The following is a 20,377-nucleotide window of genomic DNA, read 5'->3' as shown; positions in this document are numbered from 1 at the left end:
TGTTATAAAGTTTTCTAATTTACTGAGATAATGACTTTGTGTTTTCATTGGCTGTAAGCCATAATCATCAACATAAATAAACACTTGAAATAGATCACTCTGTCTGTAATGACTCTATATAATATACGAGTTTCACTTTTTGTATTGAAGAACTGAAATAAATTAACTTTTTGATGATCTAATTTAGTGAGATGCACCTGTAGGTTACCATCCTTATGTCATGTGTTTTTCAATGACCCATTACAATTATTAATATAGGAAACTGTATTTGGCCTTTATTACGTATTAAATTGTTCATGTAAAAAAAACACGAATGGCACACAGAAGTAAATATAAAAAAAACATACAAATTGCTTATAGATGACAATATGGATGAAAAATCATCTTTTTGGTGGATAAACAACCTGTACCACATTCCCGGTAAATTAGTTTTAATTCTTATGTACATGAGGCATTAAGTGCTATGGGCGTTCCCACAGGTATACATTACTACAAACGGCAAAAAAAAATAGTATCATCTAGACCAGGGATGTCAAACTCAAACACACAGAGCGCCAAAATGAAAAACTTGGACAAAGTCGCAGTCCAACCAGTATACCGTATAATGGGCCCCACATAGTCCTCCATACAGAATAATGGGCCCCACATAATCTTCCTTACAGTATAATGACCCCACATAGTCCTCCATACAGTATAATGGCCCCACATAGTCCTCCATGCAGTATAATGGGCCCCACATAGTCCTCCATGCAGTATAATGGGCCCCACATAGTCCTCCATGCAGTATAATGGGCCCCACATGGTCCTCCATACAGAATAATGGCCCCACATAGTCCTCCATACAGAATAATGGGCCCCACATAGTCCTCTATACGGAATAATGGGCCCCACATAGTGCTCCATACAGAATAATGGGCCCCACATAGTGCTCCATACAGAATAATGGGCCCCACATAGTGCTCCATACAGAATAATGGGCCCCACATAGTCCTCCATACAGAATAATGGGCCCCACATAGTCCTCCATACAGAATAATGGGCCCCACATAGTCCTCCATACAGAATAATGGGCCCCACATAGTCCTCCATACAGAATAATGGGCCCCACATAGTCCTCCATACAGAATAATGGGCCCTACATAGTGCTCCATACAGAATAATGGACCCCACATAGTCCTCCATAAAGAATAATAGCCCCATATAGGGGTGGTGGTTCTAGTGTCCATAGGATAGGGCATCAATGTATGATCAGCCAGGGTCCTGCACGCACCACCCCTGCTGATAAGCTGTTATCGGTGGCGGCGGTGGTGGCCACTGGCCGGAAGTGCTCACTTGCGGGGCTCCGCCGTCAAGTGGTAGTGGACAACATTGATAGGGCATCAATGTAAAAGTAGTGGACAACTTCTATAAGTGTGACAGCAGTATTGAAAAGGTATCCAAGATGGCCACCGTCAGTTCAGAGTGCAAGAAGTTTTAGGCAGGTATGGGAAAAATAAGGGTGAAGATAGATGGAAATCATGCGCTGGGAAGGTGCACCTAAATGTTTGGCCCCGCCATGATACACCGAGCACATGTACTTAGTTTGAACAGTCATTCTGTGCTAACAGAGTCCCTTTAAACCTGGGTGAGGAACAGCCAAACTCTGCTCCAAAGGTGAGGTTGTGAAAGACGGTTTCTTGTCACAGCAGCAGATGTGACAGTGGACTATGCTCAGCAGTACCATCAGCTTACAATTGTCAGCAACCAACAAGACCCAGCTACACCCATCTACTGTTCAGAGAAGTCTGGCCAGGAGTGGTCTTCATGCAACAATTGTGGCCATGAACTATACCTTGGACATGGAAACAAGGTGAAGTGACTCAGCTGTCCATGCAAACATAGGAACTGGAGTGCAGAAATATGGCAGCAGATTCTCTGGACTGATGAGGCAAAATGAGACGTATTTAGCTGTAACAGAAGTCAGTTTGTTCCCAAAGGATAGATAATATATAATCTAGACCCAGATGTAAAATGATCTGCAGTGCATATTCACAGATGGAGGCACTGTGTCTATAAATGACAGCGCAGATGATTTTTCTGGGAATATAGGACCCTGAAATGGGATCAGAACACAGAGGGTGAACACCATCAAAGCCGCAGACGTCAGAAGTGTGTCCCACTCAGGCCGCCGTCAGCAGGAAGCATCCGCTTAATAATGGCTCGTGCAGTTGGATTGTCGTTACATAATGACAGCGGGGAGGGCTGAGGGCGTATAATCGCGTCTTGTGTTCGGGCAGTGACAAAACGCAGAGCTCAGACATGGCCGCGGCGCTGGTGCTGCTGCTCCTGGGGATCGCGCTGGGGCTCTATGTCCTCATCTACTACATCTTCATCAGAGGCCGGCAGTGCGTGAGTGACTGCAGCCTGGCGGGGAAGACGGTCATCGTGACAGGTGAGCTCCCCGGACACAGCGTCCTCCTCAGCATCGGCGCATCTGTGCGTGTATGTGGCAGAGACAGAGGCATCAGGGGGGTCGGATGAAGAGGTGTCGGCTGCAGGGGCATCAGGTGGATCGGATGCTGGGAGATCGGATGCAGGGGCATCAGATGCTGGGGCGTCAGGGAAATCGGATGAAGAGGTGTCGGCTGCTGGGGCATCAGGGAGAGCGGATACAGGGGGGTCAGATGCAGGGGCATCAGGTGGATCGGATGCAGGGGCATCAGGTGGATCGGATGCAGGGGCATCAGGGAAATCGGATACAGGGGGGTTGGATGCTGGGGCATCAGGTGGATCGGATGCAGGGGGGTCGGATGCAGGGGGGTCAGATGTAGAGGCATCAGGGGTGTCGGCTGCAGGGGTATCAGGGGGATCGGATTCAGGGGCATCAGGGAAATCGGATGCAGGGGCATCAGGGGGATCGGATGCATGGGGGTCAGATGTAGAGGCATCAGGTGGGTCGGCTGCAGGGGGATCGGATGCGGGGGGATTGGGGACCAGGTGCAGACACATTTTTTTTTCTTTCCTCCCCTTCTTCCAAGAGACATAACGTTATTCTTTTCCTCCACACACTTACCTAGTTCTGATTCTCATGTTCCCATATAATGTGCTGAAAGCAGAGAAATTCCAACTGGGGTAAAGAATAATCTATATATTTCTGACATTGTTTCTTGGGTTTGGTTTTCCGGCATCCAGTATGCAGCAATAAGGTGCAGTAACGCGAGGCTGCAGCTCCGGGCGCCTACAGCGACGCCAAACCTCTGCCATAGATGTGTAATGGTTACAAGAAAGGCAGCACATAAACCCAGGAGAGATGTTTCCCGCCGCTGTGAGTCCTGCAGCTTGTGTTCTGCGCTGCTGCTGAGGTTTCTTACTGATACCTTTTTTAGTACAAGAAACATTTTAATCTCTTGATTTATTGCATTTCCATCAGGAGGTGCGGTGACCAAAAATTGTACTTTTGGCATATTGACATTTATTTTTTTTTTTTTTTTAACAACAAACTGGGTTTTACTGGAGTACCAAGATGTCAGCGTCGGGGCCTTCCTCGTGTCACCTGCTGCCATGGCAGCTCATTGGCGCCCCACCTGGATCACTCTACTTAAATGCACCTGTCAGAGATTGACAGCAAAATTTTACTTGATCATGAGCTCGTGTAGACGACTGTAAAAATCAGACGAGTGCCATCTGTCTTTTTGACTGTCTGCACTTGTGCCCATGTTATTCTTTGGGGCCGGGCACAAGTCCAATTATTTTCAGCGTGCACAATTTGTCTCCGATTATCGGATCGCACTCGGCCATTCAAATCTATTGAAAAAAAAATTGGACCGCACTTGGATGACAACTGAGTGTAGTCCAGTTGTCACAGACTGATAGAATGGAGAAGGTGAAGAATATTTTTTTTCCTTCCTACACCCGAGAAAATCGGATCCCACTCTACTCAGACTGTGATCAGCATAATCGGACAGATTTTCTCCGATGAGAGAATATCACTCTTGTGACCCCCAGCCTAAGGGAACAAACGGAGCTCATGCTGATTGCTGCTGTCAGTCAGGTTTCAGCTGTATAACACAGCCGGCACTTGTCCAGTGAGGAGCGGGCTCGCCTCCTGAACCTGCTCCATTATGTCCTGTTAGATGATGGCTCAGGAGGAGGTTAAGGACCTATTCACATTGCAGGTTTTAGCAGAAATTTCTTATGAATGCAGAAATCTAAATGCTTACCACTAAAATAAGCTCTGGTGACAGGAATTGATTTGCAGATGTTATACTGTGGCTCCGTATCACACAGGGCTGTGGAGTCGGAGTCGGAGCCCATTTTGGTAGAATCCGATTCGGTATAAAATGGACCAACTCCAACTCCTAAAGTATATAATAAATTGGGTACAGTAGTTCAATGCAGTTTGTGGGGAATATTTTTTCATAAGAATTTGGGAAAGTTATGAAATGTCCTATAAATGTCTGTCCTATTCCTGATCTAAGGGTCTAGACTTTTAGCTGAGATGAATCTGTGCTACAGTAAATTTATCACTTACACATGAGCCATGTATGAGGGAGTCTGAGTCGTGGAGTCGGTGACATGGAAATTGAGGAGTCGGAGGTTTGGCTTACCAACTCCACAGCCCTGGTATCGCATGCCATTTTTTTTGTGCTCCTATAGACTCAAATAGGAAAGTTTCATCTGACACATGAAAAAAAACGAGTCCATGCTTCAGACGTTGTTTTTTGTTTTTTTTTTAATAAAATTGAAAATCGCTCATCTGCACTGCCGCATTGAATAACATTGGTCTTCAGACAGAACTCCGGAAATACAGTCATGTGAACTTGGTCCTGGTGCTAGAAGTCTCTTCCCGTCCGGTGCCAACATTTTCTGATACTGTGATATGTGACCTTTGTGTGCTAATAAACCATAGTGTAAACCTTGCAACTTCAGTCTATGGAATATTGGACTTTACCTATCGTAATTAAATAATACGGATTACAGGTACTGATAACAATTCAGTGCCCCCAATGTTTATAGCCAGTCACACCGTGAACCACAAAAAGCGCAGCAGACACTTACCTCGTGTTCAGAAGCCAGAATGTGGGACCACATTATAAATGTACAATCACATAGGTAGCCCATAATCTGAAATATATATATGTGCATACACTGCTCAAAAAATAAAGGGAACACTTAAACAACAGAATATAACTCCAAGTAAATCAAACTTCTGTGAAATCAAACTGTCCACTTAGGAAGCAACACTGATTGACAATCAATTTCACATGCTGTTGTGCAAATGGAATAGACAATAGATGGAAATTATTGGCAATTATCAAGACACCCTCAATAAAGGAGTGGTTCTGCAGGTGGGGACCACAGACCACATCTCAGTACCAATGCTTTCTGGCTGATGTTTTTGTCACTTTTGAATGTTGGTTGTGCTTTCACACTCGTGATAGCATGAGACGGACTCTACAACCCATAGAAGTGGCTCAGATAGTGCAGCTCATCCAGGATGGCACATCAATGCGAGCTGTGGCAAGAAGGTTTGCTGTGTCTGTCAGCGTAGTGTCCAGAGGCTGGAGGCGCTACCAGGAGACATGGAGGGGGCCGTAGGAGGGCAACAACCCAACAGCAGGACCGCTACCTCCGCCTTTGTACAAGGAGGAGCACTGCCAGAGCCCTGGAAAATGACGTCCAGCAGGCCACAAATGTGCATGTGTCTGCACAAACGGTTAGAAACCGACTCCATGAGGGTGGTATGAGGGCCCAACGTCCACAGATGGGGGTTGTGCTCACAGCCCAATACCGTGCAGGACGCTTGGCATTTGCCACAGAACACCAGGATTGGCAAAGTTGCTACTGGCGCCCTGTGCTCTTCACAGATGAAGGCAGGTTCACACTGAGCACATGTAACAGACGTGACAGTCTGGAGACGCCGTGGAGAGCGATCTGCTGCCTGCAACATCCTTCAGCATGACCGGTTTGGCAGTGGGTCAGTAATGGTGTGGGGTGGCATTTCTTTGGAGGGCTGCACAGCCCTCCATGTGCTCGCCAGAGGTAGCCTGACTGCCATTAGGTACCAAGATGAGATCCTCAGACCCCTTGTGAGACCACATGTTGGTGCGGTTGGCCCTGGGTTACTCGTAATGCAGGACAATGCCAGAACTCATGTGGCTGGAGTGTCAGCAGTTCCTGCAAGATGAAGGCATTGAAGCTATGGACTGGCCCACCCGTTCCCCAGACCTGAATCCGATTGAGCACATCTGGGACATCATGTCTCTCTCCATCCACCAACGTCACGTTGCACCACAGACTGTCCAGGAGTTGGCGGATGCTTTAGTCCAGGTCTGGGAGGAGATCCCACAGGAGACCATCCGCAACCTCATCAGGAGCATGCCCAGGCATTGTAGGGAGGTCATACAGGCACGTGGAGGCCACACACAATACTGAGCCTCATTTTGACTTGTTTTAAGGACATTACTTCAAAGTTGGATCAGCCTGTAGTGTGTTTTTCCACTTTAATTTTTGGGGTGACTCCAAATCCAGGCCTCCATTGGTTAATACATTTGATTTCCATTGATGATTTTTGTGTGATTTTGTTGTCAGCACATTCAACTTTGTACAGAACAGAGTATTCAATGAGAATATTTCATTCATTCAGATCTAGGATGTGTTATTTCAGTGTTCCCTTTATTTTTTTGAGCTGTGTGTGTGTGTGTGTGTGTGTGTGTGTGTGTGTATTAGTACAGACCAAAAGTTTGGACACGCTTTTTCATTTAAAGATTTTCTGTATTTTCATGACTATGAAAATTGTACATTCACACTGAAGGCATCAAAACTATGAATTAACACGTGGAATTATATTCTTAACAAAAAAGAGTGAAACAACTGAAAATATGTCTTATATTATAGGTTCTTCAAAGTAGCCACATTTTGCTTTGATGACTGCTTTGCACACTCTTGGCATTCTCTTGATGAGCTTCAAGATGTAGTCACTGGAAATGGTCTTCCAACAATCTTGAAGGAGTTCCCAGAGATGCTTAGCACTTGTTGGCCCTTTTGCCTTCACTCTGCGGTCCAGCTCACCCCAAACCATCTCGATTGGGTTCAGGTCTGGTGACTGTGGAGGCCAGGTCATCTGGCGTAGCACCCCACCACTCTCCTTCTTGGTAAATAGCCCTTACACAGCCTGGAGGTGTGTTTTGGGTCATTGTCCTGTTGAAAAATAAATGATGGTCCACCTAAACGCAAACCGGATGGAATAGCATGCCGCTGCAAGATGTTGTGGTAGCCATGCTGGTTCAGTATGCCTTCAATTTTGAATAAATCTCCAACAGTGTCACCACCAAAGCACCATCACACCTCCTCCTCCATGCTTCACGGTGGGAACCAGGCATGTAGAGTCCATCCGTTCACCTTTTCTGCGTCGCACAAAGACACGGTGGTTGGAACCAAAGATCTCAAATTTGGACTCATCAGACCAAAGCACAGATTTCCACTGGTCTAATGTCCATTCCTTGTGTTCTTTAGCCCAAACAAGTCTCTTCTGCTTGTTGCCTGTCCTTAGCAGTGGTTTCCTAGCAGCTATTTTATCATGAAGGCCTGCTGCACAAAGTCTCCTCTTAACAGTTGTTGAAGAGATGTGTCTGCTGCTAGAACTCTGTGTGGCATTGACCTGGTTTCTAATCTGAGCTGCTGTTAACCTGCGATTTCTGAGGCTGGTGACTCGGATAAACTTATCCTCAGAAGCAGAGGTGACTCTTGGTCTTCCTTTCCTGGGGCGGTCCTCATGTGAGCCAGTTTCTTTTTAGCGCTTGATGGTTTTTGCAACTGCACTTGGGGACACTTTCAAAGTTTGCCCAATTTTTCGGACTGACTGACCTTCATTTCTTAAAGTAATGATGGCCACTCGTTTTTCTTTACTTAGCTGCTTTTTTCTTGCCATAATACAAATTCTAACAGTCTACACTGTGTGGAGAATTTATAGGCAAGTTGTATTTTAGAGGATTATTTTTATTATTGATCAACAACTATGTTCTCAGTCAACCGAAAAGACTCATAAATATCCAAGCTTAATATTTTTGGAAGTTGGAGTGGGCTTTTTTTCGATTTGGCTATGTTAGGAGGATATCTGTCATTGCAGGTAACTATTACTGTGCAGAATTATTAGGCAACTTAATAAAAACCAAATATAATCCCATCTCACTTGTTTATTTTCACCAGGTAAACCAATATCAGTGCACAAAATTTAGAAATAAACATTTCTGACATGCAAAAACAAAAACCAAAAAAATTAGTGATCAGTATAGCCACCTTTCTTTATGATGATGCTCAACAGCCTTCCATCCATAGATTCTGTCAGTTGCTTGATCTGTTTCCGATTAACATTGCATACAGCAGTCACCACAGCCTCCCAGACACTGTTCTGAGAGGTGTATTGTTTTCCTTCCCTGTAGATTTCACATTTTATGATGGACCACAGGTTCTCTATGGGGTTCAGATCAGGTGAACAAGGGGGCTATGTCATTATTTTTTCTTCTTTTAGACCTTTGCTGGCCAGCCACGCTGTGGAGTAGTTGGATGCATGTGATGGAGCATTGTCCTGCATGAAAATCATGTTTTTCTTGAACGATACCGACTTCTTCCTGTGCCACTGCTTGAAGAAGTTGTCTTCCAGAAACTGGCAGTAGGTCTGGGAGTTGAGCTTCACTCCATCCTCAACCCGAAAAGGTCCCACAAGTTCATCTTTGATGATACCAGCCCATACCAGTACCCCACCTCCACCTTGCTGGCGTCTGAGTCGGAGTGGAGCTCTCTGCCCTTTACTGATCCAGCCTCTGGCCCATCAAGAGTCACGCTCATTTCATCAGTCCATAAAACCTTCGAAAAATCAGTCTTAAGATATTTCTTGGCCCATTCTTGATGTTTTATCTTGTGTTTCTTGTTCAAAGGTGGTCGTTTTTCAGCCTTCCTTACCTTGGCCATGTCCCTGAGTATCGCACACCTTGTGCTTTTTGATACTCCAGTAACGTTGCAGCTCTGAAATATGGCAAAACTGGTGGCGAATGGCATCTTGGCAGCTTCACGCTTGATTTTCCTCAATTCATGGACCGTTATTTTGCGCCTTTTTGGCCAACACGCTTCTTGCGACCCTGTTGGCTGTTTGCCATGAAACGCTTGATTGGTGATCACGCTTCAAAAGTTTGGAAATTTCAAGACTGCTGCATCCCTCTGCAAGACATCTCACAATTTTGGACTTTTCAGAGCCCGTCAAAACTCTCTTCTGACCCATTTTGCCAAAGGAAAGGAAGTTGCCTAATAATTAAGCACACCTTATATAGGGTGTTGATGTCATTAGTCAACACCCCTCCTCATTACAGAGATGCACATAACCAGATTTACTTAATTGGTAGTTGGCTCTCAAGCCTATGCAGCTTGGAGTAGGACAACATGTATAAAAAGTATCGTGATCAAAATACGCATTTGCCTAATAATTCTGCACGCGGTATATTCAGTAGGACTATCAGATGTGTATCCACCAGACTTCTGCACAACATAACTGATGGTCCCAACCCCATTTATAAGGCAAGAAATCCCACTTATTAAACCTGACAGGGCAGACCTGTGAAGTGAAAACCATTTCCGGTGACTACCTCTTGAAGCTCATCAAGAGAATGCCAAGAGTGTGCAAAGCAGTCATCAAAGCAAAAGGTGGCTACTTTGAAGAACCTAGAATATAAGACATATTTTCAGTTGTTTCACACTTTTTTGTTAAGTATATAATTCCACATGTGTTAATTCATAGTTTTGATGCCTTCAGTGTGAATGTACAATTTTCATAGTCATGAAAATACAGAAAAATCTTTAAATGAGGAGGTGTGTCCAAACTTTTGGTCTGTACTGTATATATATTATAATATATAAACTCACTTTGAAAACTAAGATTTGACTCAATAAGTCACTGATCACAAGATCAGGTTCCTACATTTTGATATGATGGAGTTTTAGAGAACATTTTTTTTTTATAACCCATAACATGAAAATGAAAGTAAGGTTAATAATATAACTTTTATTACAAAATCTTCAGTTTTACTCAAATTAGTTGATGCACCCCACATCAGTCTACTATATCTGGTATTTTGTATGCCCTCTATGATTTTTAAGGACAGCACCAAGTCTTCTAGGCGTGGAATGTAGAAGTTGGAGACATACTGCAACATCTACACCGCGTGCAGAATTATTAGGCAAATGCGTATTTTGATCACTGATACTTTTTATACATGTTGTCCTACTCCAAGCTGCATAGGCTTGAGAACCAACTGTAACGGGTCCGGGAGGCGGACTGTAACGGGTCCGGGAGGCGGAACCTCTGAGCTACTATACAAGGGGGCGGCCCTTGTAAGGGAGCGGGTGGCAGTCTCTGGGTGAACGGACAGGGAGTTACGGCAAGTGATCAGGGCAGTCTCTGGGTAAGGGGTAGGTACGACCTGTGATGGCAGAGCCTCCGGGTAGGCTAGCAGGCAGGTGGTAGATGTGTGCTCCCAGGTGAGCAAGCGAGAGTCTCTGGAATAGCAGGTGGTCACGGCACGTGACGGCGGAACCTCCGGGCTGGCAGGCAGGTAGGTAACGGAGAAGCGCTCCCAGGTGAGCGGGCAAGAGTCTCTGGAATAGCTGATGGTCACCGCACGTGACAACGGAGCCTCCGGGCTGGCAAGCAGGCAGATAACGGAGAAGCGCTCCCAGGTGAGCGGGCAAGCTGGTCCATAGACAGACTGACCGGAGTAGTAAGGCAGACCGTCGGACCTCAGGCAAGCAGGCAGGTAGCTGATATGCGCTCCCAGGTGAGCGGGCAGGCTGGTCCTTTAGACAGACTGACAGGAGTAGTAAGGCAGACCGTCGGACCTCAGACTGGCAGACAGGTAACAAGTATTCAGGCAGGAATCAGGCAGGTAACTGGCAACGGGACCTGAGGGCTGAAGCACAGGTGAGACACAGGTGCAAACAACATTGCTCGGGCACCTCCATTTTGGAGGAGGTGCCTTATATATGATGAAGTCCTCCGGCCATTGGCCGGGGACTCTTTAGGGCGGCGCGCGCGGCCCCTTTAAGAGGAGGGGAGCGCGCGCGCGCGCGCCCTAAGCACAGGGGCCGGGAAGGAGCGCGCGCTGAGAGCAGAGCAGGAGGAGGACGCCGGGACGGAGCGCGCGCTGACAGCAGAGCGGGGGGAGGAAGCCGGGCACGGAGCAGAGCGGTGAGAGGAGCAGCGTCCCTGCCTAGCAGAGGGCAGGGACGCCGGCACTACAGTACCCCCCCCTTTAGGCCCCCCCTTTTTTAGGCCAGACAGAAATTTAGCTAGGATGAGAGGGGCATGGATGTTCTCCCGGGGCTCCCACGTTCTCTCCTCAGGACCAAACCCCTTCCAATCTACCAGGAAAAAGGTCTTTCCTCTTACCCTTTTGGTGGCAAGAATGTTCTCTACCTCAAACTCGTCCTCAGCAGAAACCGGAGCAGGAGGCGTACCTGTAGACTTGGAAAAAGAGTTAAGTACCACAGGTTTGAGGAGAGACACATGGAAGGAGTTAGGGATCCGTAAGTTGGCCGGGAGTTTCAATTTATAGGCCACCGGGTTGATCTGACTGATGACCTCCAGTGGGCCGATGAACCGAGGCCCTAACTTATAGGAAGGGATCTTGAGCCGGACATATTTGGACGAGAGCCAGACTTTATCCCCAGGGCGGAATTGAGGAGGGTCCAGACGTTTTTTGTCAGCGTGTCTTTTCATACGCTCGGATGACAGAAGGAGTGCGGACCGGGTACTCTCCCATATGGAGGAAAATTTGTTAACAAGAGATTCCGCAGCCGGATTGTCCGCCGAGGTGGAAACGGGATCCGAGGATGCTGACCGTAGACTACAAAAAACGGGGATTTGGAGGAAGACTCGCTCTCGTGATTGTTGTACGAGAATTCGGCCCATGGCAGGAGATCCACCCAGTCAGAATGGTGGGCATTAACGAAGTGCCGAAGGTAACTGGTCAGGTTCTGATTGATCCGCTCCACTTGACCATTAGACTGTGGGTGGTAAGCGGAGGAGAAGTCCAGGGTGACGTCCAGCAATTTACAAGTGGCTCTCCAGAAACGGGAAGTGAACTGTACCCCACGATCCGACACGATGTGACGGGGCAGGCCATGAAGACGGAAGATGCGGCGGATAAAGTCTTTAGCCAGCTCGGGTGCAGACGGAAGACCTGGCAGTGGAATGAAGTGAGCCATCTTGGAGAAGCGGTCAGCGACCACCCAAATGACCGTACAACCGGCAGAGACGGGCAGATCAGTAATGAAGTCCATCGCTATATGCTGCCAGGGGGCAGCAGGTACTGGCAGAGGTAGGAGGCGGCCGGCCGGCAGGTGTCTCGGAACTTTGTTGCGGGCGCAGGACACACAGGCAGAAACAAAGTCTATTACATCCTTGTGCAGGTTAGGCCACCAGTAGTGCCGGGTAATAAGCTGGAGGGTCTTTTTCTGACCGGCGTGGCCAGCTAGTTTAGACGAATGACCCCAGTGTAGAATCTTCTCCCGATCAGGTACTGGTACGAACGTCTTACCAGGAGGAAGACGATTTAGACTCACGGGAGCCACCTGCATTACTCTGGCGGGATCGATGATATGTTTCGGATCCTCCTCGAGATCAGACACCAGAAAGGATCGAGACAAGGCATCCGCCTTGACGTTTTTGTCAGCCGGGCGAAAATGAAGGACAAAATCAAAACGAGCAAAAAACAAGGACCACCGGGCTTGGCGCGGGTTAAGTCTCTGGGCATGCTGGAGGTAAGCCAAGTTCTTGTGGTCAGTGTAAATTATTACCGGGTGAAGAGCCCCCTCGAGCAGGTAACGCCACTCCTCCAATGCCAGTTTGATGGCCAATAACTCTCGGTCTCCTATGGAATAGTTGCGCTCAGAGGAGGAGAAGAGTTTAGAGAAGAAGCCACAAGTTACCATCCTCCCGGAAGATGATTTTTGAGTAAGTACCGCTCCGGCTCCAGAGGAGGAGGCGTCAACTTCCAGGAAGAACTGCTTGTTGCCATCTGGGCGATGCAGCACCGGGGCGGAAGAGAAGGCCTGTTTAAGGGAAAGAAAGGCCTCCTCTGCTTCGGGTGGCCACTCTTTGGGATTAGTACCTTTACGGGTGAGCGCAGAAATTGGGGCCGTCCGGGAAGAGAAGTGTGGTATGAAGAGGCGGTAGTAGTTGGCGAAGCCCAGGAAACGCTGAATGGCCTTCAACCCCTCCGGTCGGGGCCATTTCTCGATGGCAGACAGTTTCTCAGGATCCATTTGAAGGCCGGTCTGAGAGATAATGTAGCCCAGAAACGGAAGCGAGGTCTGCTCAAAGAGGCACTTCTCAAATTTAGCGTAGAGATGGTTCTGCCTTAGCCTGAGCAGGACCTGACGAACGTCCCTCCGGTGAGTCTGGAGATCCGGAGAGAAGACCAAGATGTCGTCCAGGTACACCACTACGCAGGAGTAGAGAAGGTCCCGGAAGATGTCATTGACCAACTCTTGAAAGACGGCAGGAGCGTTACAGAGACCAAAGGGCATTACCAGGTATTCATAGTGGCCGTCCCGGGTGTTGAATGCCGTCTTCCATTCATCCCCCTGACGAATACGAACCAGGTTGTACGCCCCACGAAGGTCCAGTTTGGTGAAGATCCTAGCCCCCCTCAGACGATCAAATAATTCTGGAATGAGCGGAAGGGGGTACTTATTCTTCACCGTGATCAGGTTTAGGCCTCTATAGTCTATACAGGGACGGAGAGAGCCGTCCTTCTTTTTGACGAAAAAGAAGCCTGCTCCCGCCGGGGAGGTAAATTTCCGGATGAATCCTCTGGCCAGATTCTCCTCAATATATTCGGACATTGACCGGGTCTCAGCAGCGGATAAAGGATAGATACGCCCACGGGGAGGAGTAGTACCGGGTAGCAGATCGATGGGACAGTCGTATGGTCTATGTGGTGGTAATGTCTCTGCCTCCTTTTTATTAAAGACATCTGCATAAGACCAATAAGGAATCGGAAGTCCAGGTAGATTAGCTGGGGTAGGAGAGGGACGGACGGGATGGACGGGAACCAGGCAGGTTTTATGACAGTCTTGTCCCCAGCGAAGGACCTCTCCGGTTTGCCAGTCTAGCACGGGTGCATGTCTCTGGAGCCAGGGCAGACCTAGCAAGAGGGCGTGAGAGAGTCCAGGCAGAACATGAAAGGAGATACTTTCAGAATGCAGCATTCCCACCTGCAGGGTAATGGATTCGGTGATGAGTTGAATGGGGCGAGGTAAGAGGCCCCCATCCACGGCAGCGACAGACAAGGGTACAGCCAGAGGTTTGGTGGGGATGCGGTATTTCTCAACCAGGGACTGTGAAATAAGGTTCCCGGCTGCTCCAGAGTCAAGTTGGGCTAGTTCGAAATAACGGTTCTCCCCGTAGATGATCGAAACTGACAACAGCAGGGATGGAGAGGATTTATTCTTGTCTAGGTGGACCTCTCTGAGCGAACCTAGACACAGGCGTTTCCCGACCTCTCCGGGCAGGCACGGATCCGGTGCTCCTTACTGCCACAGTAGAAGCAGCTCCCCTCGGCACGGCGTGAGTCCTGACGGGTTTTGACCATCTTGGTCTGGTCGACCTGCATAGGCTCAGGAGAGTGTACCTGGGGAGAGATGGAGGGAATGACGGGTTTCTGGAAAGTAGGAGCTAAACGTGGAATCCTTCTCTCACGGGTGACCTCTTTGGCACGCTCCTGAAACCGTAGGTCAATTCGGGTGGCAAGAGTTATTAAGTCATCGAGAGTGGTAGGAATGTCCCGACCGGCAAGTTCATCTTTAATACGGCCGGACAGACCCTCCCAGAAGACGGAAACCAGAGCGTCGTTATCCCAGGCCAGCTCCGAGGCAAGGGTACGGAACCGTATGGCATATTGGCCCACGGTGAGACTCCCCTGACGGAGGCGTAGCAACGATGATGCAGATGAGGTCTTCCGTCCGGGTTCGTCGAAGACTTTCCGGAAAGCCGTGAGAAAAGCAGGCAAGTTGGACACCAGGGGGTCTCCTCTCTCCCATAGAGGATTCAGCCAGGCCAGGGCCTCCCCGGTGAGATGGGACATGATGAAGGCAATTTTGGCCCGGTCGGAGTTAAACTGGTAGGACAAAAGTTCAAAATGCAGGGTGCACTGATTCAAGAAGCCCCGAGCCTGGACGGGGTCGCCTTCGAAGCGAGGAGGTGCAGAAAGCCGGGGTCCGGGGTAGGATACCATAGTATTAGTGAGCAGCGGAGCCGCCGGATTGCAAGATATGGCACTGGCGGAGGTTGTTGGTGGATCAGACAGAGTGTTCAGGCGAGTATTAACATTCCGCAGGTGACCCAGGATGGCCTCCTGTTGGGACCTCTGACGGGACAGTTCAAGACCGAGGTCCGAGAGCGAGGGAGCTTGGGTGCCACCGGGTTCCATGGCCCGAGCAAACTGTAACGGGTCCGGGAGGCGGACTGTAACGGGTCCGGGAGGCGGAACCTCTGAGCTACTATACAAGGGGGCGGCCCTTGTAAGGGAGCGGGTGGCAGTCTCTGGGTGAACGGACAGGGAGTTACGGCAAGTGATCAGGGCAGTCTCTGGGTAAGGGGTAGGTACGACCTGTGATGGCAGAGCCTCCGGGTAGGCTAGCAGGCAGGTGGTAGATGTGTGCTCCCAGGTGAGCAAGCGAGAGTCTCTGGAATAGCAGGTGGTCACGGCACGTGACGGCGGAACCTCCGGGCTGGCAGGCAGGTAGGTAACGGAGAAGCGCTCCCAGGTGAGCGGGCAAGAGTCTCTGGAATAGCTGATGGTCACCGCACGTGACAACGGGACCTCCGGGCTGGCAAGCAGGCAGGTAACGGAGATGCGCTCCCAGGTGAGCGGGCAAGAGTCTGGAGTAGCTGGTGGTCACAGCACGTGACAACGGAGCCTCCGGGCTGGCAAGCAGGCAGATAACGGAGAAGCGCTCCCAGGTGAGCGGGCAAGCTGGTCCATAGACAGACTGACCGGAGTAGTAAGGCAGACCGTCGGACCTCAGGCAAGCAGGCAGGTAGCTGATATGCGCTCCCAGGTGAGCGGGCAGGCTGGTCCTTTAGACAGACTGACAGGAGTAGTAAGGCAGACCGTCGGACCTCAGACTGGCAGACAGGTAACAAGTATTCAGGCAGGAATCAGGCAGGTAACTGGCAGGTAACTGGCAACGGGACCTGAGGGCTGAAGCACAGGTGAGACACAGGTGCAAACAACATTGCTCGGGCACCTCCATTTTGGAGGAGGTGCCTTATATATGATGAAGTCCTCCGGCCATTGGCCGGGGACTCTTTAGGGCGGCGCGCGCGGCCCCTTTAAGAGGAGGGGAGCGCGCGCGCGCCCTAAGCACAGGGGCCGGGAAGGAGCGCGCGCTGAGAGCAGAGCAGGAGGAGGACGCCGGGACGGAGCGCGCGCTGACAGCAGAGCGGGGGGAGGAAGCCGGGCACGGAGCAGAGCGGTGAGAGGAGCAGCGTCCCTGCCTAGCAGAGGGCAGGGACGCCGGCACTACACCAACTACCAATTAAGTAAATCTGGTTATGTGCATCTCTATAATGAGGAGGGGTGTTGACTAATGACATCAACACCCTATATAAGGTGTGCTTAATTATTAGGCAACTTCCTTTCCTTTGGCAAAATGGGTCAGAAGAGAGATTTGACGGTCTCTGAAAAGTCCAAAATTGTGAGATTGTCTTGTAGAGGGATGCAGCAGTCTTGAAATTTCCAAACTTTTGAAGCGTGATCACCGAACAATCAAGCATTTCATTTCAAATAGCCATCAGGGTCGCAAGAAGCGTGTTGGCCAAAAAAGGCGCAAAATAACTGCCCATGAATTGAGGAAAATCAAGCGTGAAGCTGCCAAGATGCCATTCGCCACCAGTTTTGCCATATTTCAGAGCTGCAACGTTACTGGAGTATCAAAAAGCACAAGGTGTGCGATACTCAGGGACATGGCCAAGGTAAGGAAGGCTGAAAAACGACCACCTTTGAACAAGAAACATAAGATAAAACGTCAAGAATGGGCCAAGAAATATCTTAAGACTGATTTTTCGAAGGTTTTATGGACTGATGAAATGAGAGTGACTATTGATGAGTCAGATGGATGGGCCAGAGGCTGGATCTGTAAAGGGCAGAGAGCTCTACTCCGACTCAGATGCCAGCAAGGTGGAGGTGGGGTACTGGTATGGGCTGGTATCATCAAAGATGAACTTGTGGGGCCTTTTCGGGTTGAGGATGGAGTGAAGCTCAACTCCCAGACCTACTGCCAGTTTCTGGAAGACCACTTCTTCAAGCAGTGGTATAGGAAGAAGTCGGTATCGTTCAAGAAAAACATAATTTTCATGCAGGACAATGCTCCATCACATGCATCCAACTACTCCACAGCGTCGCTGGCCAGTTAAGGTCTAAAAGAAGAAAAAATAATGACATGGCCCCCTTGTTCACCTGATCTGAACCCCATAGAGAACCTGTGGTCCATCATAAAATGTGAGATCTACAGGGAGGGAAAACAGTACACTTCTCGGAACAGTGTCTGGGAGGCTGTGGTGGCTGCTGCACGCAATGTTGATCGAAAACAGATCAAGCAACTGACAGAATCTATGGATGGAAGGCTGTTGAGTGTCATCATAAAGAAAAGTGGCTATACTGATCACTAATCTTTTTTGTTTTTGCATGTCAGAAATGTTTATTTCTAAATTTTGTGCACTGATATTGGTTTACCTGGTGAAAATAAACAAGTGAGATAGGATTATATTTGGTTTTTATTAAGTTGCCTAATAATTCTGCACAGTAATAGTTACCTGCAATAACAGATATCCTCCTAAGATAGCCAAATCGAAAAAAAGCCCACTCCAACTTCCAAAAATATTAAGCTTGGATATTTATGAGTCTTTTGGGTTGATTGAGAACATAGCTGTTGATCAATAATAAAAATAATCCTCTAAAATACAACTTGCCTAATAATTCTGCACACAGTGTACATTTTTCCATTCTTCAAGAACAGTTTCTTTTAGAACCTGGATGTGGGATGGAGAGTGATGACAACGTGTCTCTTCAGAAATTACCTTAGGTGTTTGACCAGGAGACACTTGGCCACTGAATCACTTTCATCCTGTTCTTGAACAGTGACTTTGGATGTGTGTTTTGGATCATTTTCATGTTGGAAAAGTGCACGTCTACCAAGGGCACGGAGTGATGGTAGCAAGTTCTTTCAATATAAAGCAGTACATCAGTGAGTTCATTATATCATCAATGAAATGTAGCCCCCCCCCCTCCCCCCCAACACCAGCAGTGCTTATGCAGTCCCACATAAGGACACTGCCACCACCATGTCTCACTGTAGGCACCATGCATTTTGCTTTGTATTCCTCACCTTTGGGACGCCATACAGTTTTGCAAACATCAGTTCCAAAAACATTTATCTTGGACGCCTCACTCCAGAGTGTAGATCCCCATATTTTTCAACCTGGGCCCTGGCAATTTATAGTCAGGAGTTTTTTATGCATGGGTTTTAAGAGAGGCTTTGTGGATGACATGCATGCATGCCATTGTTGTGTCATGGGAAGCATTCACCCTGGTTTGGCTTTCTATTATTTCACTAACTGCAGTGAACTTGCATGTCGATTCTCTTCAACCCTTTTTATCAGAAGATGCTCCTGTTTAGGTGTTAACTTCCGTAGTTGGCCTCGACATCTCTGTGAGATGGTTGCAGTTCCATGTTTGTATCACTTTTTCCACGGTATTCTAACTAATCAGTAAAGATTTGCTTATCTTCTTGTTGGCTTCTCCTTTCCTGTGTAAAGAAATTATTTTCTTGCTCAGGGCTTGTGACATTGCTCTACCATGTGGTGCTATTGCTGACAGCATAAAATGGGAAGGGGTTTTCTTTAAGTAATGCAGTTTTATAGTGAACTGTCTGCTGGACACCTGATAAATTATTAGCCTTAACTGTGGTTGAATTCTTGTTAATTAGAATTTTGTCTCTAAACTTTAGCTTTGCTTCTAAGATTTTAATTGGGGGCGTACTCATTTTTGCAACATTTTCTTGAATTCATTTGTTAGAAAAATTACTTTTTTGGGTGTGAAAAATAACAAATCTTAATTGCAATCAATGGCCCTCATTTGTGGGAGTATTTTGTAATATGTCATCCCATAGAAAATGCTGATTCTGAAATTTAACTAATGATTTTATGACATATCTATTGGGGTGTACTCATTTATGCTGAGCACTGTATGTCTGTATACAGATAGAAACACAACCTTTTTTTGGGACTGTGGGCAATCCATTTAATTATACATTTATAATGCGGTCCCATATACTGGCGCCTGAACACGAGGTAAATGTCTGCATTAAGCACGTTCACGGTGTGACTGGCTATAAACGTTGTGGGCTTATAACTGTTATAAGTACATGAGAGATATACAGTGCCATGAAAAAGTATATTGATACCTCTTGAACTCTTAAACATTTTTTTACGTTACACCCACAATCTCAAATGTATTTTATTGGGATTTTATGTGATATACCAGCACAAAGTAGCAAGTATTTGTGAAGTGTAAAGAAATACTGTACAATGTGTGGTAGATTGCTCACTCGGCTGAACACAGAGGTAGATGCAGGTACACTGTCTCTATAAATCTTTTGTTGGTTTATTATAATGTGGCACAAACCAACGTTTAGTCCAAGAAAATAAACACAACCTGCTGGGCAAAAACAGGAAAACAAAGCAAAATGGTAACTCAAAAACAGTCTTTGTAGTAGCAGGGATCCACATGTTTCAGGAACAAACAAACACAAGCTCCCCTCTGGAGCTAGCTTCTCCAGACACTGAACTCTGAATGCCTCAGTTGGCCGAGTATTTAACCCCCCCCCCAGACCACACCCTGGGGGTGGAGATATGGTGAATGACCTCCCACCCGTCACAATGGTCATTCACATAAAACTGACCCATTTAAATATGCCTGATTAACCTTCTCAGCACATACCATGCAGGAGAAGCTTCAGGGATGTGAAGCTGGAAGTCTAATAGCCTCAGTGAAACATATCTCCCTTCCGACACTCTGCCAGTGACTTTGTCACAAATTCCCCCACCCAAAGCCGGGGGTTTTGTCACCTTCACTCGTTAAACGGGGAGGTATGGACAGGGCATCTGCATTAATGTGTAGTTTCCCGGGCCTGTGCTCCACATGAAAATTAAAGTCCTGAAGCGCTAGAAACCACCTAGTCACCCGGGCATTCTTCCCCTTCCTTTCCCTCATCCATCTCAGGGATGCATGGTCTTACACTAGCCTGAATTTTCAGCCTAACAGTATCTTAGCGTCCCAATTGC

The 20,377-nt window shown here is 47.8% G+C and overlaps 1 protein-coding gene across 1 annotated transcript in view; it reads left to right on the top strand.

Moving 5' to 3' along the window:
• The first annotated feature begins 2,143 nt into the window (after positions 1-2,143).
• Positions 2,144-20,377, top strand: part of DHRS13 (dehydrogenase/reductase 13) — a 33,741-nt gene continuing 15,507 nt past the window's right edge. Inside the window, exon 1 of the mRNA XM_073667896.1 lies at positions 2,144-2,431. Coding sequence (XP_073523997.1) covers positions 2,299-2,431 — 133 coding nt within the window. The 5' untranslated portion in view covers positions 2,144-2,298. The remainder of the gene's footprint in view (positions 2,432-20,377) is intronic.

This window comes from Phyllobates terribilis, unplaced genomic scaffold (assembly GCF_046119375.1).
Source record: "Phyllobates terribilis strain yellow unplaced genomic scaffold, ASM4611937v1 Scaffold_2__4_contigs__length_985480577, whole genome shotgun sequence".
In the NCBI taxonomy this organism is placed as follows: Eukaryota; Metazoa; Chordata; class Amphibia; order Anura; family Dendrobatidae; genus Phyllobates; species Phyllobates terribilis.
The sequence above is the reverse complement of the archived record's forward strand: the minus strand, read 5'-3'. Positions and strand labels throughout refer to the sequence as shown.